The 25,612-nt window shown below is 39.6% G+C and overlaps 1 protein-coding gene across 1 annotated transcript in view; it reads left to right on the forward strand.

Moving 5' to 3' along the window:
- Positions 1 to 23,315, forward strand: part of LOC119795407 (mediator of RNA polymerase II transcription subunit 13-like) — a 31,770-nt gene extending 8,455 nt beyond the window's left edge. The window contains exons 4-30 of the mRNA XM_038303401.1: positions 3,152 to 3,297; positions 4,323 to 4,520; positions 5,886 to 6,080; positions 6,174 to 6,330; positions 6,434 to 6,541; positions 7,934 to 8,626; positions 8,715 to 8,931; positions 9,176 to 9,209; positions 9,304 to 9,425; positions 9,534 to 9,621; positions 11,630 to 11,820; positions 13,014 to 13,213; positions 13,297 to 14,165; positions 14,262 to 14,426; positions 15,634 to 15,857; positions 16,019 to 16,214; positions 16,302 to 16,665; positions 17,222 to 17,438; positions 18,379 to 18,570; positions 18,671 to 18,894; positions 18,992 to 19,134; positions 20,323 to 20,481; positions 20,572 to 20,754; positions 20,847 to 20,989; positions 21,959 to 22,123; positions 22,217 to 22,317; positions 22,411 to 23,315. Of these exons, the coding sequence (XP_038159329.1) occupies positions 3,152 to 3,297; positions 4,323 to 4,520; positions 5,886 to 6,080; positions 6,174 to 6,330; positions 6,434 to 6,541; positions 7,934 to 8,626; positions 8,715 to 8,931; positions 9,176 to 9,209; positions 9,304 to 9,425; positions 9,534 to 9,621; positions 11,630 to 11,820; positions 13,014 to 13,213; positions 13,297 to 14,165; positions 14,262 to 14,426; positions 15,634 to 15,857; positions 16,019 to 16,214; positions 16,302 to 16,665; positions 17,222 to 17,438; positions 18,379 to 18,570; positions 18,671 to 18,894; positions 18,992 to 19,134; positions 20,323 to 20,481; positions 20,572 to 20,754; positions 20,847 to 20,989; positions 21,959 to 22,123; positions 22,217 to 22,317; positions 22,411 to 22,543 (5,827 nt within the window). The 3' untranslated portion in view covers positions 22,544 to 23,315. The remainder of the gene's footprint in view (positions 1 to 3,151; positions 3,298 to 4,322; positions 4,521 to 5,885; positions 6,081 to 6,173; positions 6,331 to 6,433; positions 6,542 to 7,933; positions 8,627 to 8,714; positions 8,932 to 9,175; positions 9,210 to 9,303; positions 9,426 to 9,533; positions 9,622 to 11,629; positions 11,821 to 13,013; positions 13,214 to 13,296; positions 14,166 to 14,261; positions 14,427 to 15,633; positions 15,858 to 16,018; positions 16,215 to 16,301; positions 16,666 to 17,221; positions 17,439 to 18,378; positions 18,571 to 18,670; positions 18,895 to 18,991; positions 19,135 to 20,322; positions 20,482 to 20,571; positions 20,755 to 20,846; positions 20,990 to 21,958; positions 22,124 to 22,216; positions 22,318 to 22,410) is intronic.
- The last annotated feature ends 2,297 nt before the right edge of the window (positions 23,316 to 25,612 follow it).

The following is a 25,612-nucleotide window of genomic DNA, read 5'->3' on the forward strand; positions in this document are numbered from 1 at the left end:
TGCTTAACTTTATCTTTCAGTTTCCTTTACTTTTGCGTTTAATGAAGAGAATGGCTTCCAATTTCTGTAGTGGATTAAATGGCAGAAAATTGGTTAGAATTCCATAAGAATGTTAGAGTATTAGTCGTTCTGAAATTCTGTTTAGTATGTTGACTTGATTAGTTTCAGAAATTGTCACCTGATTTTATTTTAGAATATATTTCAAATTTTACTAATCACTGAATGTCTGAGGAGCTGCATCTTTGCACTTCCCGAGAGCAAGGCAAACCTGATCTGTGTTCTAAGTTTTATTCCAAACAATAGCATCACAAAATTATTTATATATATATATTAGTGAGGGAGAGGGATGTATAGATCATATTAAATACAGTTATGCACAGCTGTTTTGTCATTCTGGGACAGCACTAAAATAGATTTAGTGTTTGCTCTCGAAACAAGGGAACCCTAGAGTTTCCTGACAAGCTAATTTGAGCCTCTGCCTTTTGGCTGGGCTCATGTAACTCATGTGTTTCAAGCACAGCTCATTGATGGTGGTGTGGTTAGTGTGGTTATTGTGGTTACAGTTAATCAACACAAGTACGAATAAATTGATCAATTCTTCTCGCTGTATATTTTAGAGCAGTAAACACAGGAGCTCCTTTAACTGAGGTGTTTTTTGTGTGTTACCCTGTCGCCTCCCCTCTCTGTCTGGTAAACACGTCTTTGGAAAATGCTGAGTGTGCACTGTGGTTGTACAACAGCAGTATTAATGAGGACTATTTGGGTGCATTTTCTGGATTTTTAGGCTGTTGGAAATTACACATGTAATGTTTAAGGCTTACAAACCTTTCTTTTTATTTTTGATTTAATTCTGTTAAGGAGCTGCACGAAGATTTGGCAAATCCTTTTTGGTCTTGTGTGAAGAGTAGGGCTGAAACAATCAGATTAATCATGATTGATTATTAAAATAATCGTCAACTAATTTAAAAATCAATCGTTAACTGGAGTATAGAGACTCTAAAACATGCCTTTAGCTGACAGAGCGACCAATTTAGAACTTTAATTCTATCGAAATTGCAAAAAATATTTAAGCATTTTACATCTAAGATCAAAAAAACTTTTTCATCTGTCAATATGTTTAAATCAGAAGTCTTCAAATGGAAACATTTCGAAAAAAATAAAAAAAAATAATCGACAGATTAATTGAATGCCAACATCGGACATTTTAAATGCAGGCCGATAACCTCTGACGTCTGTGTTTGTTTTGTTTTTTTTGCTGATGTCCGAATGGTTTCCGTTATTGGATATATCATAGATCAGCTGCACATTTGTGTCTGATCTGTGGAGCAAGCCTAGAGTTGGTCAAAAAAAATCAAATTTTATTCTGGGATTGTAGAAGTTAAACAGATTGCTGTGGTCCAGATAGGTCCAAACGCTGGGTCAGATGCGGGAACTTTCCTCAGATGCTGTCAGTCAGCTGGTGCTCCTGGTCCTGGCGATGACTCTATGGATTAAACTGCTGCAGAACAGCTGGTTCTTTTTTCGCAGAAGGTGTTTGAGGATTTAACTTCCACATCAAACCATCACTAAACAGAACTGATTATTTTTAATACAGAGATGAAGTATTTTTTTCTTTTTGAAAATAAGGATCCCATTAAAAAAAAACTGTTTCCATGCAGACTGATGAGACACCAACTATGACAGGGTGTCAACTTAGGATTTATTGCTCACTGCAAAATGGACCCGGACTTTCCTGATTTTCTGAAATACCATCACATCATTCATCCTATCATTCCATACGAGCTTTTATATATAAAAAGTTTTAAACACTCTCAAGATGAAAGTGCTGTACTCGAAGAAAAAAACAGCAATCATGTGATACAAGCTTTGACAACACATAAATCTAAGAATGGTTAGAAGATTTTTAGAAGGATGCAAAAATACTAATGTTACTGAACAAGTGGCTCTTTGGCTTTTTCATTGTGTGAAAGACAAGGGAGGAGGAGCATTTTAACATCTGCTTTGATTTTCATAAAAAGGTAGCATTAGGTGAAGTTTGGTAAAATAGACATCTGCTAAATTTATTTTCAATTAAATGTGACTTTTGTGCTTAATGTTGCTATTGTTTGTCCTTGGTTAATCACTCAATAACAACAAGCTGAAATAGGTTATTTAAGTTTTCCAGGCAGAGAACCAAATTATTTAGATGCTTTAGTTCACTTTGCTGACAAGTGCAGAGCAGCAACAAGTGGGGGAGGGGCGGTATTGGATTACTTTCTGGTCTGTAGAGCCAGTGACACCACTTAGTTATTTTTGTAACCTTCATTGAGGCCTCATTAGAAAAGTCTTAGAGAGTATGGTATCAGCTTTTATTATTAAAAATGTTGAAACCATAGCTTATAAGACCGTTGATGAAAAACATTTTTCTCATCTAGGGGAGAACCGATCGATTTGAACCTTCAAGGCTAAAAAACTGAACATTTTTGTATTTTAGGATTAAAATTATGTTGGCTAACTGGGTTTAATTATTTGAAACCATAAGTTGATTGATCTTATTGATTGACTAGTTGTTAAATTATAAGCGACCATTTTCTCTAAGAAGCTGAGTTTTCTTTTTCATCAAGATACTCTTTTTATACTATGAAGGGCTAAATACACTTTTTTTTTTTTTATATTACATTATTATATCTTAACTATTTATTGTGCCAGTTGTGTTAAAGACTGGCTAATTCAATAATACTAAAACCGTTTTCTTGCCTATTAAATCTCACCCTCTAAGCACAGCATAGAAGTTGATGCTGCTCCACCGTGCAGGAAGGCTAAATGGGTGCTATTTCTGTGATAGATTAAAGGTGTTTATGGAGTGCTTATATTTACAGATAGAACCACTTAAAGTGCATTAAATGGATGTAATTGATTAATCGACTTGGAAAAAATGTAGTCTACTAAACCATTAAGCAACAATTAAAAACTGTTTGTTTACATCCTTAGTTCCTACAAACTGTGTCTTCTATACTTTAAGACTAGTAACTGATCCGCTTACTTCAAATGAGGAAATCAGTGACACTTAGGTGTGAACATTTTGGTCCTCTGGTCAAAGAACTTCTGCTTTATGTATTTGTAACTCCTATTTCTAAGCACTAGTGTTTGTTTTACCTTTCTCTCTGTACAGCGAGCACCTATCCTGCGCCTTTACCTTCTTTGTTCATGGCGACAGCAATGTCTGCACCAGTGTGGAGATTGCTCAACACCAGCCTCTTCAGAGACTCTGCGAGGAGCATCTCAGCCTCGCACAGCAAAGCTCCAGCCCCTTGCAAGGTGGGATGATAGTTTTTCTGTAATGATTATATTTCGGGGCTTCCAACACAGTATTTTATAATGAGGGGTTTGATTTAAATCCTCAGGTATAGGTAAGCTTATTACCTGAATTTCTGAAAATTAAATGTATTTTCTTGTAACTATTTTGATTATTTTTTTTTTTTCTTTAATTTGCTGCTTGGATGTTAGAGAACGGCAGTTGTACAATTTCCTTTCACAATGGTAGCCCACTGCTCCCCAAGTGGATGGGTTAAATGCAGACAGTTAATTTTGTTGCTCTGTACTTGCGACTGTGTAATAACAATAAAAAGCTGGGGGAAAAAAAGTCCCCAAACATTTGCGAAAGTTCTTAGAAATTCTAATGTACTATCCAGAACTGCAAATTTGTTCATGTTTTGCATAGCTACACTTTCAAATCTATGCTTTTTTTTTTCTCCATTTGTGTAGATTTTATTCAGCATTTCTGAAAAAGGTTTCCTTCAAAAAATAATCCAATTAATACTTTAAAAACTACAATTATTACAATAATGGGATTCAAACTTTAATAATGTCCCATATTGACTAAAATTGTCAGTATTTAGATGTTTTGATATATAAATGGAAATTCTAAAGATCGTCTTTGAGTGTCACCTTGAAAGTGTTGATCTTGAAATAGTCTGCAAAACAATGCTGTAATAATCCCATTTCTATTTGATTCTAATAAATAGAAAAATATAGACGTTGTTTAGACGTCAGAAAAGTAGTAAAGTATTTTTTTTTTCTCATTGCTTAAATCTAAACCTATTTGTTTTTAATTTCAATTAAACAACTTTGTATTTGGATTGATTGAAATTAGAAAAGTATTCTTTTTGTCTTTCCATTTCAAACATTAAAAGAGCCCCAACTAGGTCATTGTTTTCTGTATCAATATCCAGAAGTTATCCAGAACAAATAGCAAAGGTTTTACATTTTACGTGGAAATTTAGAGGAAAATCTGTTGTTGAGGTGGGTGTCATGTTAAACCTATGGTCAATCTTCTCCACCAGTCATCCTCAGCCCCTACGGCCTGAATGGGACGCTCACCAGTCAAGCTTTCAAGATGTCAGATCACCCAACGCAGAAGCTCATCGAGGAGTGGAGGCAGTTTTATCCCATTTGCCCTAATCCGAAGGAGGTCCCTGAAGACAAGATGGAGGATGCAGACTGGGAGGATGACTCCCTGGCTGCTGTGGAGGTCCTTGTCGGTAAGGTTTTATAATTATTTTATAAGGCGCCGATGGTCGGCAGGAATGCAAGCAGGTAAGATGCAATAAAACTTAATTTAAGTCTGTTGTCTTTATTTTGCCTTTTTTTGTCATAACTTTAATATTAAAGGGGTCATTGGATGATTCTATAGGGTATTTGGTGCTGGTCCTTAAGGTCTCTGAATAGGGTGTGTAACAATGGTTGGGCTGAAAAATTAGCCATTCTATTAGCCTAATGCAAACCTGGTTCTAAGCAAAGACGCATCATAGCAAAAAGAACTCTGAAACAACAAATTGTTGATATGGTAGGGTGACCAGACGTCCTCTTTTTCCCAGACATTTCCTACTTTTCATACCTAAAAAAATGTCTGGGGGGAATTTCAAAATCGTCCGGGATTGTGGCTGGCACCCGCACCGTGCCCCATACAGACACACTTCATCATTCTACTCCTTCACTAGACGTGGACATACTTTAGTATATTCTGCTGCAAAATTAGTATTATATTTTCATTTTTTACTGGAGGATTCAACCTATTTCACAGGATGCAGAGCTTTGAGTGGTAACTAGGTGACTATAAGAGAGTAAACCGAAACTTATTGGCTTATTTTTCTGACTGATCCAAACAGCGCGCTCTCTGATAACCAGTCTCCTGGAATGCTAATTGAATAGAGCACAGGTTTCTAAGGCAACTTCCTTCTCACACCCGCTCTCTCTTGTTGTCTGCGCAATTGAAGTAGTTCTAATCTGCACATGGTGCACAAAATATTGTACTGCCTGCACGCTCTAACTCGCATAAAACACCACCTCGCATAGTCTAAAATCCGGGATTATTTGTACGACTCGCCGGCATCCATGAACAACTATATCAAGGAGACTCCTGGAACATCTGTGAGACTTGGGATGTCTGTTACCGGCCCCCAGCCCCCCTTTCCAGCTGAGGGCCCATGGCTCTCTGCTGAGGTCCGGTCCCCGAAATGTCAATTTCGGGGTATGACAAAAGTACAGGCCAGAACCAAATAAAGCAACATCCCAGAATTTGGATTCGCACGTTTTATGGTGGCAGTTTAGAATTGTGAGACTTGCAGAAAAAGGTGGTGTCGATGGGGTTTGAACTTCTCTGTACGTCTATTTCACCCACTGAACAATCGTTATTCATCTATGACAGTGTAAACTTGGTTTTGCATTCTATGACCCCTTTAAAACGTATTAATGTCATAGACTTTGATTATTTTGCCCTGAGCAAAGCTTTAATAGAATTGAGAAATGTTGAAGAAGGATGTATTTTCTTTTTAAAGGACCTTATGTTGCTAAGTTTTTTTTTGCAGCTTTTCTTTTTAAAAATAGTTGGATGTGCTTTTTTCCAGCTGGAGTTAGGATGGTTTACCCCTCCTGCCTGGTGCTTCTCCCCCTGTCGGACCTGCCATCCGTGGTTCCACAGGGCTCAGCCAACAATCCAGGAATGCAGAGCGGTGCTCACCATGGTCAGGCAGCTCACCGGGACTCCGCCATGTCCTCAGTCACACTGACTCCTCCAACTTCGCCAGAAGAGGCCCACACTGGTACAGCTATGACTTGAACATTTTATTAACGGTTTCTTCTGTATGATCCTCTAGATTAAAAGTGTTACCTTTGTGTTTCTTCTCTTTCCTTAGACTACCAGCCTGCCCAAAGATGGCTGAAGTTGTCTTCAGGGTCTGATTGCTATAGCTCTAACAACACTCTTCATGGTGGGAAAATCCCCCGCAGGCTCTCCAGCCAGATGGTGGAAACCGTGTGGCAGGAGTATAACATAAACCGTGCAGGGATCAAGTATGTGTATTGCCATCCCTTTGTGAAAAAGGAGTGAACATTTCCTGACTGATTTATTCCTTCATCCCTAAAACTAAAACTGTGGCTTTGTTCCAATCACCAGGAGGAAGTTTACAACCTTAACAAATGGAGCCTGTGAGGAAGAGTCAGACAGAGGGGGACTCTGGGATTTTGTGGAACCCACTAACAGACCAGCTTGCAGTTGTTCGAGGTAAAATGAAGGGAACACATTTAATAATCGCTATTTTTGTTATTAAAATAGAATAGCATGAAATAAAAATGACAGAAACAGTTTAACAAGGGCTTATCTAGCAACATTCTGTTGTTTGAAGTTGTAAAATTATATTTTATTAGTACATTAGGATCATCTGTGGTGGGGGTCTTCCTAATCTGAGCTCTTTCATAAAGAGGTGGTTCAATGTAAAAGAAAAAGATGCAGAAATATTTTACTATTAGACAGTTGTAGCAAATGTCCAGGCTGTATGTGTGTGAGGTGGTTGAAGCACTGAACCCAACTGCACTCCACTAGGGGTGGGTATTGCCAAAGAAGTAACGATTCGATTCGAATCACGATTCACAGGCCACGATGCGATTCTATCACGATGCATCACGATACTTGAATTATTGCGATGCATTGCAATATTTTATCCTCCATGTTTTGTTTTTGAATGACTCAGCACAGTATCCCGCGGCCGGAAATGCTTGTGACACAAGGCAGCGTGCGTCAACACATTTGCAGCGACATCTACTGGACTGGAAGTTGTATTACACTTGTTTTTGGCTGATGTTCGCCAACCATTCATGCAATTTTATTTATTAATTTTTTTAAATTAATAATCGATTCTTGGCATCAAGAATCGATGCAGTAGATCACGAAAATTAGAATCACAATGCATCATCATCACGATTATTTTGCACACCCCTACACTCCACTTATTGTGAATTTCTCTCTTGAACGAGCTTCACAGCCCTTTTAAAGCCGCCGTTATCTGCCACTTGTGTTTTAATTTCAACTCTTCCCTTCGGTCCTCGATAAAGAACAGATTCTTCAACAATTTACTTTATAGGTTTGTTCTCTGTATGGAGAGAATCAGTGACTTTGCCGTCTTCCAAATGATTATGTCGGTTATAGTATTTCATTCAGATGTTATTTACATTTGGGTTAGGGGGGATTTTTATTTTCAGAGTCTAAATTTTCGATTTAATTTGTAAGTTTGATCATCTAAATTAATACAAAAATGCTTGACATGTCGATCACTGTGTGCCTAATCAATTTATATGAGATTCACTTTTTGAAACTCATTTTCCAGTTTGAAATAACGCTTTTGTTTGTGAGGCCACTGGTACAAAATCAATAGTCTGCATGTTTGTATCAGGGGACTAGGCTTGTTGACAAGATGCTGAAAGATTGAATGAATAAAACAAAGGTACTGTTTAGTGTAATCCTGAGCACAAACTAGTAACATCTACTTATGTTTCATTCACTGATCAGAAAAAGATTGTGTTTCCGACCAGCTGGTTCTCATTTGGGCATCAAGTTAAAAGTTGCTGAAATGGTTAAATTCTCAGTGTATCCTTGAGTAATTAAAGTTTTTCCTATTAGGCCCAAAAATCAAAAGCAGCGATCCAGCAGCACCTCAGGACACCCACCATCATCGGGCCAGCCCACCCAGCCCGCGGCAAAACATAAACTGGCCGAAAAGCTGGAGAAGAGCGACAAGCAGCAAAGGAGGCCGCAGACGCCCTTTCACCACCGCAATTCTGTGAGCGAGGAGCAGTCCCTGGAGCCACAAACTCCAAGACTTTGCGCGCGCCCGCAGGAGGAAGGTTCGTATCCCAGCCTGCACCACATGGACACGGTGCCCCCTAAAGCCCCCACCCTACACACGCACGGCCCTCCATCGGACCTCGTCGGCTCCCCACCGCCACCCCCTCTCAGCCCGCATCCCTGTGATCACGGCGACCTGACGCCAGGCGACATAAAGAACGCCTCGACGCCCATCCACCAACCGTTCTACCCGCCGTCAGTGGAGCCCTGCCTGATGCCTCAAAAGGGCTTATCAGAGGAGCCGCAGCCGGAGAGCACGTCCTTCCCCTCAAACTACAGCGAAACCTTAGAGCCCACGGTGTTTGTAGGTTCCGCGGTAAACCCCAGTGAAGATTCCACTCACAACCCCTGGAAGTATTTTAACCTCCCCAGGAAGAAAGCCTCCAACTTTTTGACGCCCCAGTTACCCGTTGATAAAACAGGAGACGATTCTGGAGGAGGCTCAGAAACAATGATCTCCGTGACCGAGTAAGACTTTCGTTTTCTTTTTAAAAGTCTTTTAAAACACCTCAAACAGGAAAGCTTGTACATGTCTTAATTATTCATCTCTTCTCAGGCTGATGTGCAGCTCCTCGCAGCCCCTCAAAGTGTCGCAAGAGCTGATCAGGACCTACACCCAGCGGAGGAACAGCCATCTAGGCTCCACCACAGAAGACGGGGAACATAGAGAGGAGTCGGACCCTTACGCCTTCATAGACGGAGACGACGAATTCAGCATTCTGGAGAAGAGGGAAAAGATTGGACCAGAGAAGGACGGCAACAAGAAGCAGAAGGTTGGTTCCTGCGACGTCTTGTACAGTCCTCATTTTTATCACTGTTGTCACAGAAATCCCCTCAGGTGGGAGTAGTTTCTGTCGTCATCTCTTTAATCAGAGAGGTTGTGTTTTCTTTTTTCCCAATGATATGAGATTTATAGAAAGAGAGATAACAAAGCAAGTATAAAAAAGCATGGATATAAATAATTAAAACTTAGTTCAGTGTTGGAACATTTATTTATTTTTACTTTTTTTCTCTCAGGTGGACGATGGGGGAACGACAACAGCTTCAGACGGTGAGAAATCCATAGCTGTTTTTTAACTTACTTAAACAAGTTCCTCAAAGTTACCCTTACCCAATGTTTCCTTTTTATTAATGATGCTCAGCAGATGGTCAAGGTCCATCAGGCAGTAAACCTTCAGCCTCAACAAGTCTCATCCATGAAAAAGATTTGGTTGTGTCGCTCAGTGACCTAGAAAAAATGTTTAACTCTGACGAAGATGAGCAAGAGGTGAGTGATGCTTGAGAAATTGGAGAAAGCATGCCTCCAGTTCAAAATCAGCATTTAAAGAAACTGTTCAGGACATACTTGCAATGATGTACGCTGTTTTTCCTTCAGCCGGGCTCCAAAAGAGCTGGAGCCTCTACAGAGGATAAGACCAACCCTAAAGACCCCAAACATGAGCGGTTGGATCCCCTATCATCATGTAAGTAGACGAACTATTAATGGTGATTTTTATTCATACATCTTGGACTTTTTTCATGTTTTATTTTTTTGCATTTTGTTTGGCAAAGAGCAGCACAAGACGGTCACAATCATCGCGGCTTTTAGACAAACAAAAAGCACATTGATCCTCTTGACCAGGGTCCCAGAGAACCATGCAGCCACATATTGTTGCTGTTAGGGTTGAGATACCGAAAGACATCTCTGATATCTTATGATGACCAATTTACTATTTAATAAAAACATTTAAACCTCCTATGCGGTGTCTTATTACACGGCCCACCGGGAAAAAAATTTTCATAGCTAACAGTTTTAAACATGACACTGAGATAACGAGGCTCATGCCCATGGCTTTGACATGGCTTTAAACTTCTTTTTCTCTACGCCTTCAGTGTTGTTTCTGGTAGCCTTTAAAGTTTTAGTCGTATTCCTTTGGATGAGATTGGTTGTTAATTTTAGTCACAGCAAAGTCATTTCATATGCGAAAGTTTTAGTCTGTTAAAAGTGAAAGTTTTAGTCTGATTTACCATTAAATACAGTTACCATAAATGGAAAAACATAGTCTTAAGTGTATTATTATTTGTTTAGACATAGTAAAGTATTTTTGCCTTTGTTATTTATTTGATGGGTTTCCTCAGCCTATCAAACATCACAATTAGGAATTTTAGCAACTAAAAGCATTTTTTTTTTACTGGGATCAGCTGAAGAAACCCACTTTTAATCTCTTCTTTCTCCATTCATGCGTTTTTTTACTGACTTATTTATTATTCTGAGGAACTTGCAAATGTCCACACTTGGTGATAAATACTCTGAAACCTGAAACTCACTGTTAACAATTCACAATAATTATCAAAACCACTTATAGTTTGCTCTGAAAATATAAATTAAAGGTCACATATGAAATTGAACTACTGCTGCATTGATCTCAAGGATCAACCTAGCACAAAAAATATGAATAGATCCATTCTCCCAATATCCAGGGACAGATATCATTTGGAGGTTAGAACAATGTGTTTCCATTACTATGACTGCTACTGTTGCGCAGTATGCTATCCCCGGCTAACAGTCTAAAATCAGACGGCTTTGGTCAGGGACAGGAGGTCTAAAATTGGGATGGTTCCTAGAAATTGTGAATAATGGTCCCCATATTGTTATGGTTTTCAACTTAAAACTATCAGAGGTTGTTGATAACGAAACACATATAACCTGGCCTGATAAGCACATCATAACATGCAATCACATCGTAAACAAGAAGGTAAACTTTGTCTTTGTTGAACATTACACTTGCTGGTCAGCCATAAGTTGTGCAATGTTTACAGTAACACACAAAACTAATGTTGGAGCAACCACTGTAACTTGAGCCTGAAACAAACGAGACCTTTGCAGGAATATCAACACAGAACTTTAAGGTTCTGCTGTTTTTTTTCCTCCTCGTTTACATCCACATTAACCGCTGTCCCTACAGCAAATTAAATTTTATTTTGGATGAATGTTATTTAAAGAATATCCATGGATTTTTTTTCCGTGGTGTCCAACCACAAAGCTTGTCTTTTAACATGCGGCGTCTGCTCTCAGGTGGTGCAAGGCGGGGCTTAATAAGCACAGGATGAGGAGTAGCATTGTTGATCCTTCAGCTTTTTATTGAGAGATTACCAGCATAAAAGGCAGAAATGTCATTTATTTTGATTGTCAGACATATAATCAACATTTTTGTCTTCGTCTAATCGTGGTTGTTAGCATTGAAAATTAAACCTCCACTGCACCTTGTGTTATCCTACATTTCTTCTCAAGGCAGTTTGTTTCTCTGATTATATGTAGGTGTATAGAGTAAAGGACACCAACTCTGGTATATTTGTCCTTCCTCTTTGACTGCTGTTTGTCAGACTTAAATTATAGTGCATAAAATGCCAGTGTTATGAGTACTGGTTTTTGGATTTTGCAACACCTAAAGTTATTTTTTTTTCATTAATTTATTTTTTCTCTGGGTTCAGCAGACCTCTCAATGATGTATCCCACCCCGCCATCCCTGGATCAAAATGGCTACTCTCCCGGGAACTCTGGGATCAAGGACGGCCTGGAGACGGGGTCGGGTCTCATCCTTCTCGACAGCAGCCAACTCAACAACCACTTCAAGATCGAGGTGGAGGAGGGGTTCTGCAGCCCAAAGCCATCTGAAATAAAGGTGCCTATTCAATTCAATTAAAAACTGAATTAATCCCAAAGGGAAATTAAATATAGTTTTGTGGTTTTTGGTGAGTTGTTGTAGAAGTTAATCGCTAAGGTATAAGGTTTATTGCAATAACTCAATATCAATGTACAGGAAAATATTAAATACTATTTCAATACCATGGGTGTAGAAAATGACAAACATTTAAAGGTATAAAAAATATTTTAAACAGACAAATAAAAAAATCACCTGTTTTAATCTCAGCATGCTTTCTCAAGGGGTGTATTGTAAATAAGTGTTCAAAAAAGGGCTCCAACTAATGATTTTTTTGCGAATTGATTAATCTGTCGATTTTTCTTTTTTCATTTTTTTCCCCAATAAATAATAGGATAGCCAAAGGTTAATTACCTATTTAAACCAGGTGAAAGTAAAACTTTTCCACTTGAGGAGTTCTGGATAGAGCGTATTGACAGATAAAAACATTTTTTATCTTAAATACAAAATGTTTATAATTTTTTTTTCTTTTTTTTTCTTCACATTTTTGATATAAGAGGGTTTCTCTGTCAGTTAAAGGCATGTTTTAGAGTCTCTATACTCCAGTTAATGATTACTAGATTAGTTGATAATAATTTCAATAAATGATTAATCCGATTGATATTTTTGGCACTAGTTCAGATGCAAAGTAAATATCCCAAATGTAACAAAATTTTACAATCCTTTAAGGTTGCCTGAGGTATTATTCTTTTAATGTGCAAATACTCTAGAAATCTAAAATAGCAAAGCAGCACTTGTCTTTAGTATTGATCCTGAGCCAAATTAGTATTGTATCCAGTTTAGGAATCAATATTTTTGACAACCCTCAGTGTAGGCAGGAAGAATCTCCTGGTTAGAAGGCAACAGATCTGGGGAAGCTTCTTACTGAAGACACTCTTGTCGTTTAACAGTGTTCTGAAGAGAGTGATCAGGACAACCATAATGCTTTTCTTTTTATAAAGTTATTATTGGTAAATTTATCTCCGGAGGTTCTAGAGGAGTTCCCAGATCAGAAACAGTCTTCCTCATCAGCTTGATGTACTTGAAGTAATCTTTCCACAATCGATGGAAGCAAGATGCTCCATATCTTACAGACATTATGTGTCAAGACATCAGTTGCAAGAATTCAGAGTGAAAATAAAACCATGTTCTACTTTTCTATTGTTTGTTTTCAGGACTTCTCCTACGTCTACAAGACAGAGACCTGCCAGTCTATGATTGGCTGTTCGATGTATGCCCCCCTAAAGACTCTACCTAGTCAGTGTCTGTTACCTGTCAAGCTGCCTGAGGACTGTGTTTACACGCCGAGCTGGACACTGGGGAAGATGGAGCTGATGCCCCCCGTATCGACCGTCGGTCTGCTCCCCAAAGACAGGTAATAACCGCCGACATGGATGTTGGCATGTCTTTAAAGATTTGGGACTTGGTTGTGATCATGGTTTCCCTTTCTGTCAACAGTAACGTCCCTAGTGTGGAGCCAGACTACAGCCAACCCTTCACCCCTCAGACCAACACGCCTTTCCTGCCTGGCAGCGCTCCACCCAGCAACAGCGGCCCCGGCATCCTTCCTTCCCCAGCCACCCCTCGCTTCTCTGTGCCCACTCCCCGCACACCACGCACTCCACGCACGCCCCGCGGCCCGTCCAGCGTCCAGGGCTCACTTAAGTACGAGAACTCGGATCTTTATTCCCCAGCCTCCACGCCCTCCACCTGTCGCCCCCTCAGCTCCGTGGAGCCGGCCACCGTGCCCTCCATTCCTGAGGCTCACAGTCTGTACGTCACCCTCATACTCTCTGAGTCGGTCATGAACCTGTTTAAAGACTGCAACTTTGAGAGCTGCTGCGTGTGTGTCTGCAATATGAACATCCGCGGAGCAGATGTGGGCGTTTACCTCAAAGACAACGGGGAGGACCAGTACCCTTGTACATGCGGCTTCAGCGCTGTCACCAACCGGCGATTCGGCCAATCAGCCGGACTCTTTCTGGAGGACGAGCTAGATGTGGTGGGACGGGGCTCGGATGCAGGCCGAGACACTGAGCGACGTTTTGATGAGCTTAGAGGCAGTCTGAAGGAGAAGCCTCCAGATGAGCTGATCCTGCTGCTGCAGGATCAGTGCACCAACCCACTGGCTCCGATGGCGGGTATGGAGTGGCCCAAGCTGAGCTCAGCTCCCAGCTCCTTCCTTAGGGTTGAAGAAAGAGACTGCTATAATGACTGCTACATGGCGCTGGAGCATGGCAGGCAGTTCATGGACAATATGTCAGGAGGCAAAGTGGATGAAACACTAGTGAAAAGCACGAGCCTTCATCAGTGGCCAAAATGCAAATGTAAACATAATTTTGGTTACTTTTTTGTTTTACAGTCAACATGATTATTTTCCTCCTGTTTAATTTGACATTAAACCTCGTTTTTTCTTCCTTTAGCTGCAGACATGAGTAAGCTATTCTCTCAGGATGTTCTGCGGGTGCTGTTGTCGCTCCAACCTGCGCTTCAGGACACCATTCAGAAGAAGAGTGTGCGTTCATGGGGCGTTCAGGGACCACTCACCTGGCAGCAGTTCCACAAAATGGCTGGGAGAGGCTCGTACGGTACGTAGAAACTAAGGTTTATGGAGGTTTTAGTAGAAGGTTAGTCGGCGACACAGGGTTCCAGAACACAATGAAGGAAGGGAAAATCTGTTAGAGTATTAATTTAGTCTGGATGAAAAATAAAAAAATAGAAACTTGATGAAGTTGATACCGTTTTCCTGTCCCCTTGTCTATGTAGACTATTTCCTATTTTGTTATTAAATTGGTACCTGGGGCCCTAATATAGATTCACACCAAATTTATAATGCTCATTGGACTTTTAGTTTAGCTTTTACAGTCTTCAGTATGTAGAAAATTCTAGGCTTTCACTCACAGGTTTCCTGGAATAATACGGTCCTCTTGCTCATAACTTAAAAATATAAAAGCTGTCAGCATTAGCTTTTGCCAGCTGTCAAATAACTAAGCCACCTTCCAATATCTAGCAGTTTTGTACAATAATGCATTGAGTGTTTAATAAAAATTAAAACTTAATAAAAATTTAAAACAGTTTACGTTATTAAATCAAAGCTTGAATAAAGAAAAAACATAAACAAAAGTCCACTGTTTATTTACACAATTTGGGTAGATGATAAAAAGCTAAATCCAAAGGCTCAGTGTGCAAAATATTTGTGTCAATATTTAGATCTTCATTATAAAGAGAAATTCATGTGTTTTTTTATTTTTTGAAGCTGTGACTCTTAGTTATCCTAGAATAATACTCTGATATATATAATATATATGCGACATTAGGTTCCTCCTCAGTCTTCCAGGGCAGGAGGCTGAAGAGAGACCCTCCTCTGCTGTCTGTGGCTGCAAACCACAGCTTGACCATTGCATGGCCCTTCACTAGAAGGCATGATAGAGGGCTCGTAATGACACAAATAACCAAATAATATATTTATGAACAGATATATGAAACTATTACAGCGTCATAGATTATTATTTATATATCTGAAAACTGTAAATATCTGAAAATTTACAAAGATAGCACTTCACCAACTTTGAGTTTTAAAACATCAGAAGGTTTTTTTTTAAATGCTTTTTTTTTTTAATCAGCCACCATCCTGTTATACCTTCCATACTTTCCTAAACTGGTGTAAACTTTTGCAGCCTCTATACATTTAAAGCCTGAGCCTTTGTGTGAAGTGTGATGTTTTGATTTGTGAATATAGGAACCCTGATTACCAATCTTGTGTATTTATTTTATTTTTTTCATGTTTCACTGCAGGTACAGACGAGTCTCCGGAGCCTCTGCCCATCCCAACCTTTCTTGTTGGTTATGAGTATGATTTTATGGTGCTGTCTCCTTTTGGTTTGCCCTATTGGGAAAAGCTGCTCCTGGAACCTTTCGGATCCCAGAGGGACGTGGCCTATGTCGTCATCTGCCCGGAAAACCAGTCGCTGCTCCGTGGAGCCAAAACCTTTTTTAAAGATCTAAGTGTTATGTATGAGGTATGCATCCCAAGAACCCGTTTAAACTCTAGTTATAGGTAGTCTGGAAAATTACGGTATTATACAACTAGGAAAATATACATTAGCATCAAGTTCTATTAAAAAAAATAATTATTATTGAAATTGTTTCTATAATACAAACACTGCCATTCTGTAAACAGGCATGCCAGCTGGGGCAACACAAACCCATCTGCAGGAGCCACCCAGATGGGGTCCTGACAGTCGGCTCCCCGGAAGGCAGGAGCCTAACGGAGCAGCCCATCAGTGACTGGTTCCTCAAGATGGCTGCCAGGGACGGAAATAATGAAGCATTTAATAAGCTCAAACTTTTTGCTCAAGTGTGTCGCTATGAATTAGGTAATGTATTTCCAAAGATGTAAAATAGAATGTTTATTTTTAAGAGTGATGGATCATTAATTTGTTTTTTCTGTTTTTTTTTTTTAGCTCCAAACCTGTCGGAGCTGTCTTTGGATAGCTCCCTCTTGTCACAACGCCATCCCACCAAGCCTGCCTCGCAGACACCCAACTCTTCCAGCGTCTCCTCAGGACTTCAGAGCACCAACACTACCAGCACCAGCTCCACCCAGCCAGCGCAGGTCAACAGTACCCCTCCCTCCTCTTCATCATCAGGCTGTCAAACTAATGGAAATATGGCCTCAGGCAAGCCAAGCTCCTACCTGCCATTTGGGGCAGGAAGCTTGCAAGGCAGCACTACTCAGAACGGACCTCAGTCAAACTCGCAAAGCGCCGGTGGTCTGAGTGAAAACGGGTCCAGCCAGCCTCAGGTCTCCGCAGAGACACAGGAGAGGTGTGTGAGCTCTTGTTCTTGGAAATACATTGATAAGACGTTTGTGGCTTATTTCTGAAAGCCAGTTTTTATAAAGATCAGACCTGCTGGAACTGATTACTGTAAAAGAACAAAGTCTGTAAGGAACAGAAGAACCCAACATGAGTGAGAGCCAGCTGCTGTAAAACATAAAAACAAACTTGGTTTAGCCTTTCACATTAGGGTTTATACTATAGATCCTGATATGACTCCTGAGATTTCTTGGCAATATTTTTTAGTCAACTATGTTCTAAGATGAGAAATGGTAGAACGTTCTAAAAAAAATCAATAGAGCAGCTTTTGATTTAATTTGTTTAGCATTCCTAATATCTGCTGAAGTCACTGCATTTAGTTCTCTCAGTATGAATGGACTTTTTGCAGCTGGCTCCTTTAAAGACCTAGAAAATGTAAAGTATGACATAACCATGAACTAAAAATTACAGAGGAGCAAAGGCCAGTTCTATAATTGCACCTTGATTTATATAAATGAAGTCACTGATTTTTATTTTTTTAAACTTCTTTCTCCTGTTTTGAATAGCACAATGGATAGAGACAAAGTGGGCAAGCCGACAGATGGAGAGTCCCATGCTGTTTCTTACCCACCTGCCATAGTGGTCTACATCGTTGATCCCTTCAGCTATGAAACCGCAGACAAAGAGGTCCACTCCAGCACTTACACACTGGGCCTGCTGCGCTGCTACATGGAGATGCTCCCTTTCCTACCTGCTCACATCAGAAACGCCGTCTCCGTACAGGTATGGTGGTTTTTCTGTGCTGCTGTCATTAGAGCAGACGGGGGAATAATTAGCAGTGACTAATTAAGGTGGAAACTACCCCCACTTGAAATACAATGACACCAAGTATTGCATCAACACACCAAGGGGAATTCTAAAACACAAGAGGTCTGGATATCTGAGCTAATGGCTCAGTGTCGGCACAACAGCTGCAACAGATACTGAAATAAATAGAATCTATGATGTGTGCAACACTTTTGATATTGGGGAAAGTGCGTTTGGGTTTATGCAAAAGTTTGGTAAATAATCAGAATCAAGGGATCAGTGGACTGAGGGTTTGTGTTTAACTAAGGAAAAATACAGAGATGGTGTAGAAAACAAGCTGCCCCCTCATTGCTTTCATAGGGGCTTAGAGTCACTGCAGAGTGCTGCTTGTTAAAAGAAAATTAGATTTGGTTTTCTTGGATCAGAACCTTAAAGGTTTGTGTGTCTTTACGTCTTGCCTTCATCATAAACTCCTGTCTGTAGATTTCCATGGTCAGACCTTTACTCCCCTCCTTTTTTATGTCAAGTTTTGAAACAGGCAGAAAGAACACTGAAATCCTGGAAAAGGTTAGAAATTAAATCGAGACTTCTTAACACAACCCTTTATTATAAATTGATAGTAAACTTTTAGAAATGGACGGACACAGAAATCTGAAAGTTGGTATGGATATATGTTTGGAAACCAAGGCTCATATATTCAAATCCAAATTAAGGCCTAATAACAAAGGTATAGGTCTGATTTTTGGGGTTGATTCTTGCCTTTTAATCCATTAAGGTTGGTTTTCAAAATACTAAATGAAAGTTTTTGGTGTTTTGTTTTTTGTTTGTTCTTTTTTAATTCAATTTTAATTTTATCTCAATTTGTTTATAGCTTAATTTTAGACTTTAGGATTTATTTGCTCTTTATTTTCCTCAGATTGTTCCCTGCCAGTACCTCCTGCAACCAGTGCACAGTGGTGATCGCCACAACTACAGCCAGCACCTGAAGTCGTTGGCCTTTTCCGTGTACACCCAGTGTCGTCGGCCTCTGCCAAATTCAACAAACTTCAAGGCCTTGACGGGCTTTGGGCCCGGGCTCGCCCTCGATATGGCCCTGAAGAACCCGGAGGTGCTTGCTCTAATGTTTGGTCATGTTAATTATAAAAAAAAAACTCCTTGATGTTTGGTCTTAGAAACTGAGCATCTTTTTCTCTCCTTCCTGTGCACAGCGGCCGGAGTGTCTGCGACTGTATACGCCATCTTTCATCTTGGCTCCAGTCAAAGACAAGCAGACTGAGCTCGGGGAGACGTTCGGCGAGGCGTCGCAGAAGTACAATGTGCTTTTTGTAGGCTACTGCCTGTCTCATGACCAGCGCTGGTTGCTGGCGTCCTGCACCGACCAACATGGGGAACTGCTGGAGACCTGCATCATCAGTATTGATGTACCCAACAGGTGTGTGGTCTCTCAGCAAACTAGATGCATAGCTAAAAGCAACGAGATCGCCTGACTACTCGACTCTAACTGCTGTCGTGTTTCTGTTTCTGCCCAGGGCTCGCAGGAAAAAGAGTTCTGCCAGACGAGTGGGCTTACAGAAGCTGTGGGAGTGGTGTGTTGGCCTGGTTCAGGTGACATCACTGCCGTGGAGAGTGGTGATTGGGCGGCTTGGCAGGATAGGTCACGGCGAGCTGAGAGGTACGCTGTTAACTAGGCAAGATGTAGACTTCCTGTAAGTTCTTTAACACAGAGAAGAGTTTTATTTCAAGATTTCCATAAGAATTCTAAAGCAGTTTTTCCGGCTGTTATGAGACCTGTTGTTCCTCTTTATCAATATTTCAAAATAATAAAATACTACTGATGTTGTTCTGTATAAATCTAACAGCTCTTCCATTTTTTTTCCTCTGACATCTGACAAGCTTCCGACTTGGTCCCATTATTATTCTATCTTTACATGCGTTGTTCTGGACAAAATATTTTAAGGTTCCCACTCCTGCTGGACTCTATGCATTTAGAATTACAATTTTGTAATACAGCTTAATCTGCGACTAAACACCATTTTTGCTATCATATTTTATAATTTACTTGACTTTTAGGGAGAATATTGAGGTTATTTAAAGGAAACTGGGATTCTGATATAGAAATAAGCTTTTTGTTTCTTTTAATTAATTTCCCTATGGCACAAATTAAACTATGATCGCTCGTTTTAAAGCACAAATCCGTGGAAACGACCATCCTTTTTTTGGTGGGTAGTTTCACAGCAGGAAGCAGCGAGATCGTTTTACCAACCGTGGCCCCCTCATGCACCGTTGAGTACTTTTACCATTTAGGAAGAGCAAGAACTGAAATGCATGGAATTAATAGACTTAACTTCTTGAACTTTCGATGAAATGGCTAAATAATCAGCGTATTTATGACGCTTCCCTCATAGCCATGTGTCTCTTGTAAAAGATCTTTAATCTGTCTGATGAGCCGGGTATAATAAAAATTTGAAATAATTAAGTTTAGGCCTTACGGTTTTGAATATGTCCAGATTTCTTTGTAGTGGATCTAAAATGTATATGTTCTTTACTTCTTCTATTCTTCTTTCTTTTTTTTTTTTTTTAACATCAGCCACAGTTGGTTTCATTAGAATAGTTTATATTTAACAAAGTTGGACTTGGAAACACTGTTTTCATGCTTGACAAGTAGTGTGTAAAGTGTGGATTACTTTGTAATTTCAATTTAAAACATTTAACTCTCGTACCGGAGCTGAAAAGTATGAAGTAAAAAAAAAAAAATTACAGTTCAGTTTTACTCACTGAAGGAAAGTTGACTGTTTTTATTTATATGGGTCTTTAAGTCCTAATCTTTTTTGATTAACCTTTATCCGTCTTCATGTTTCAGACTGGAGTATCTTGCTGAGTCGGACAAATTTGCAGTCTCTCAGTAAGCGCCTGAAGGAGACATGTAGGATGTGCGGCATCTCTGCTGCCGACACGCCCAGCATCCTCAGCGCCTGTCTAGTTGCCATGGAGCCACAGGGGTCCTTTGTGATCATGCCAGGTAAAATGAGTTTTAAACTTGCATGGGAAACTATCTGATCTTGTAGATGATATTTTTAAAACGATTAGCTCTCTGTATCTCCTTTGTTAGATTCCGTCTCGACGGGTTCAGTGTTCGGTCGCAGCACCACTCTCAACATGCAGACATCCCAGCTGAGCACGCCGCAGGACACGTCCTGCACACACATTCTGGTGTTCCCCACGTCGGCCATGGTGCAGGTCAACACTAACACTTCCGAGCCTATCGACATCAGCTTCAACCCCATTAACCCTGGTAGGTGTCGTCCCTGAGAGTCATCAGTGATTTATTATAGAGTCTCCATTGTTAGGACCTGCTGATGTCAAATCGTTTTCCTTCCCCTCTAGACGGCTCCGAAGGGATGGGTATTTTTGACTTGTTTGTTGGCGACATGGATCCAGAACTCATCAACATACTGCCTAACTCTCCAACCACCTCTCCTGTTCACTCTCCGGGTCACCACTACCATCACGGAGGAGACGTAGGCAAGGTCTGTCAAACCTCTGAAGTAATATTCCTTGAATAAAGTAATATTCATGAAATTACTGGCTGCACATGTTCAGATTGGGGATTTTTCTTCCCTTCACAATTGATCAAATTGATTCTTGGAGATTTATATTTCTTCATACAGCGCAGACAGATTGGGGGTTTATTGAGAGACTGCACGGTTTTAGTGGCCACCAAAAAGATCATCCTATTATTCTGAAAGGATGTTTGATAATTCTACTTTTCCATCATTTAAACTGGTTGTTTTCTTGTCCTTTTCCATCTTAAAGCTGTCCAATATATTACATTTAAGTATTGTACCAACCACAGTGTAGTTTTGTGAAAATTCCTGAATTAATATGAAAAAATAGGCTGATTATTCACAATGAACACCTTTGATATTAACTTCTGTTAATGCTTTTAGTCTGTTCTACTATCAATCAGCCCTCAACCTTGAGTTTCAGTAGGAGACTCACTTTAATTAAAATCCACTGAGATCATGATCAAAGCCTCCTGGATAATTGAGCTATTTTACCAAAGTAAAGTTTATTTCCAGGAGTTAAAGAGAGGCTTTAAAAAAATGAGGATTATCAGTCAGCGGTGACAGCATATCCTGAGGTTTTTCTTTCTGGGAGACGTTGCACAGTGGATGGAATAAACTTTTTTTCTGAAATCACCAGCTTGACACGTCACAGGTTGATATTCTGTTATCCAGTCGGAATTACACCTGAAGCTGCTGCTAGCATCAAAAAGGGACGTGTCTGTAGGTTTATAAAGCCACAATGGAAAGAAGCGTTTAAATAAATTTTTAAAAGCCTGATATGAACTTCATGATCTCCCAGTAAAAGATGAGCATTGAGAGATATATTTATCATTTTTTATTATTGTTTAGTAGCTTCTTCTTTGTCAGCCCATAAAATGATCAAAGGTCTGGGCGAAGAATCTGACAGTTCATATGGTTTGTGGCGTGCAGGGCCAGGGTGCGGATCGGATGGAGTCCCATGAGGAGGCTCTCAGCATCCTGCAGCAGCCGATGGCTCTGGGTTACTTCATTTCCACAGCGAAGGCGGGGCCACTGCCTGATTGGTTCTGGTCCGCCTGTCCTGAAGCTCAGAACCAGTGTCCGCTCTTTCTGAAGGTAAACATATCATTCATACCTTCCTTTTTTCTTGATCCTTTGTTTTGGAAGCCAAATGACTCAATTTGTCTTCCTTTTTTATTGTTTTTCCAGGCGTCTCTACACTTGCACGTGTCGTCCGTCCAATCAGACGAGCTTCTGCACAGTAAACACTCCCACCCCCTGGACTCTAACCACACCTCTGACGTGCTCAGGTAGGAACCCACCTGTCTGATCTAATAGGAACAAGGAATTCTGCAGCTTAACCAGGACTAAAATCCTTTTCTTGCCATTTTGCTTTTCTTTAGATTTGTCTTAGAGCAGTACAACGCCCTCTCCTGGCTCACATGCAACCCTGCCACCCAGGACCGGCGCTCATGTCTGCCTGTTCACTTCGTGGTGCTCACACAGATCTACAACTTCATTATGAACATGCTCTGAAAGTCTTAAAGAGATCAAACCGCTGATCGGAGGAATCGCTAAGGAACGACAGACTTTGTGCTCCTCACACTCCCTTCGCGGGGGGCGGGGTGTAGAGAGAAGGTGCTCTCTTCTTTCTCCCTGGTCGATTTCTTCAAACGCTGACTGGAAAGTCCCACCTAATCAATCAAATGCCAAGAACACATATTAGCATTTTGGATGATTGAGGGATGTTTCATAAAGGAGAAAACTTCTTTTTAATGACAGTAGATTGCAATCTAAGAAATTTTATCTTAATAAAATGCCTGCATATATTATTTATTGTAAGTTTTTAAATGTATTTGAATTTTTAATGCTTAATATCTTTTATATATTACAAATCCTAGAGGGTGTGTACATCTTGCTGTAAAGGAATTGGTTTTAAAAATTGTAATTTTTTTCTCAATTAGAAGACGGAAAGAGAGACCTGTTCCAGTGAATTTGCTGTAGATTGCTTTTAGAATCTTATTTTTCCAAAGGGGGTACAGACCTTTTTATTGACATGCTGTAAAAAACTGGTCTGGGCATTTTCTTTTTTTTTGTGTCCCACCTGAGTGGATGAGACTTACCTCTCTGTCTGTCTCTCTCGCACAGTAACTCAATGAGCTCTGAAGAGGAATAAAAGGTACATTGTCAGATTATATATTTTATATAACAGATTTAGGTAATTGTGTGTGTATATGTGTACATATATACCTGTGTGCCGCTACTGATGGTGCAGCTTCTGTTTTAGGAATAAAGTGCGTCTACCTTACAGGATTTTGGTGTTTGCTTTTGATGCTAAACCTGGAATTGAACAAAAAAAAAAAAAAAAGAGTTCTGACATTAGTTTTAAATTTAATTTTAAAGATATAGTGAACGGTTTTTGCAGATTCCGGAAACTACCCGCCCTCTCCACACAAAAAATAAATGGACATACATCATCCTGCCAAACTCCTATTAAACACGTGCGAGAGCATGCACAAGCTCATTTCTCCTTGTGCACACTCTGTTGCTGTTTGCATTGCTCATACAAGCTTAATTTCCAAAAGAAGATTTGCAATTTTTCCACTATGTCAGACTCGCCACCGGTAAGTGAAAATGGGGACGAGCACGTAGGATGGCCTTATGTAAGCATATCACCAGAATGATCGACAACGAGGAGGACAACTTATTTGATGATCCACCCTGAAGAAGAGCATCCTCCACTATACCTTTAAATCTACAGGAACTTGCAGGAATATAAATAAAATTTACTTATTGAGATTTTTCATATTTGTCACAATGTAGTTTATTGGGACACTATGAGATACACTGAGATAAAGATGACTGTTTTCCAGGTGAAATATTGTATCAAAATCAGCAAGATTCAATCATTCAAATAACCTGCAAAAGTCCAATTATAAATCTAAAATAAAGCGATAAAATTATCATGTTGTAAAATTTGTCACCTGAAAGGAAAAGATTTCAGACCTACCATACAAAAAGCTGTCTGCATTAACAAGACAGGCAAAGGTAGCATTGAATGTAGAAGCTGTCAGAAGATGGCTGTAAAACATCCATTCTAACTATTAATATCAAATGTAGAAAACTGGACAGATCTAAATAAAATCCTCTCTTTCAGCTAACGATTAGTGAAACATGGTGGCAGCATCATGTTGAGGAGATTTTTATTCTCACTGTCAAGATAAAGAGGGCAAAGCTAATAGTAGATATGTTCATTTGCAGAAGAGTGGAGCAGAAGTTCCCCTTTGAGCACCGATGGAATTAATTAGATGTTTTGAACTAGAATAAAAATCTTGTGCATCAAAGTATATAATTGTGTTAGAAAAGCCAATTATCCATTAAGTCTGGACTTATTTGCAAACAAGACTGTGGAAATATTACAATCTTAAGATATCAGAAAACAGAAGATTCTTTTAACTCACTGAAGCTTGTTCTACAAAGACTGAGTCGGGAGGATTGGACATATTTGACATCTGAAGTCCATGATCCCATCTGTCTGTATTCAAGATTATAGTTAGGCCAAGTATGATCTATATCCCTGGCATTTGGACTGAAAAGTGTTTTCATTTAATCAAAACATTTGCTTATTTCCAGAGAATAAGATGGGCACCACTCACCACACAGGACTGTAAATGTAAAGAAATAATCCATCTTTATATGTTATCTATTTATTGGTGCTATTAATAATAGGATGTTGAAAAATTATGAAATGTCTTGATTAATACCTCTTCTAATAACTCACCAGCTTTTGAAATGCTTTCTCTGATGTTTTAAAATCAAAAAAGGCTTTCCTACCATCACCCTAATCTGTAACTTCCTCTAGATTCTCCATCAGATTAATGTCAAAGAAAGGAAGTCTACTTTCCAGCCAGAAATCCATTTGGAGAATAAAAGAATAACTTTTAACTTAATTCAACCATTATCTGTCTATCATTCTGTTTGTACTTTCAGATTAGAGAAAATACAACAAAGAAAATGTATCTAGGCTACCTATTTCTACTTAAAAATATTTGCTCACTAGAATTGGAACAATACAGGAAAATCATTAAAAGCTCCAAATGTAAATCTGACAAGTAGATATTCTGGAATAAAGAAATAATTGTTGTTTAAAACTGTTACAGGCAAATGATCTACAATATTCCAACAAAGGATGGAATATTGTAGATAATTCCAAATACAAAAAAAAATGCACCATTAGGTTTTAAAATGGTTTCATGTTGGAATCGGTTCTTTTTTATGCACTGATTTAAACACATAAGAGTTTGAGGCGTGAAGCTGATTTACCTCTCTACCTGATGCTACTGAGGACTCACTAATGACCCCAGCATGCTGTGGAGACGTTGCTTATCACAGGTAAAGTTCTGTACTCTGCGCAAACAGTGCAGCAGCTTTAACCCTGCCCACACTAACAGGATTTAAGAGAATAGAATTAGCTAATCAAGGAGAACATGTGATCACAAAGCTTCAGCCAATCACCTTCTTGTGTTCCTCTTAATGGAATCCAGATGAAGGGTAGCCCATAGTGTCTTTTTCAGGGGACGTTCAGGACAAACGGCCCTCAGATGG

Source organism: Cyprinodon tularosa, unplaced genomic scaffold (genome assembly GCF_016077235.1).
Source record: "Cyprinodon tularosa strain WSP-4 unplaced genomic scaffold, ASM1607723v1 ctg51, whole genome shotgun sequence".
Classification (NCBI taxonomy): domain Eukaryota; kingdom Metazoa; phylum Chordata; class Actinopteri; order Cyprinodontiformes; family Cyprinodontidae; genus Cyprinodon; species Cyprinodon tularosa.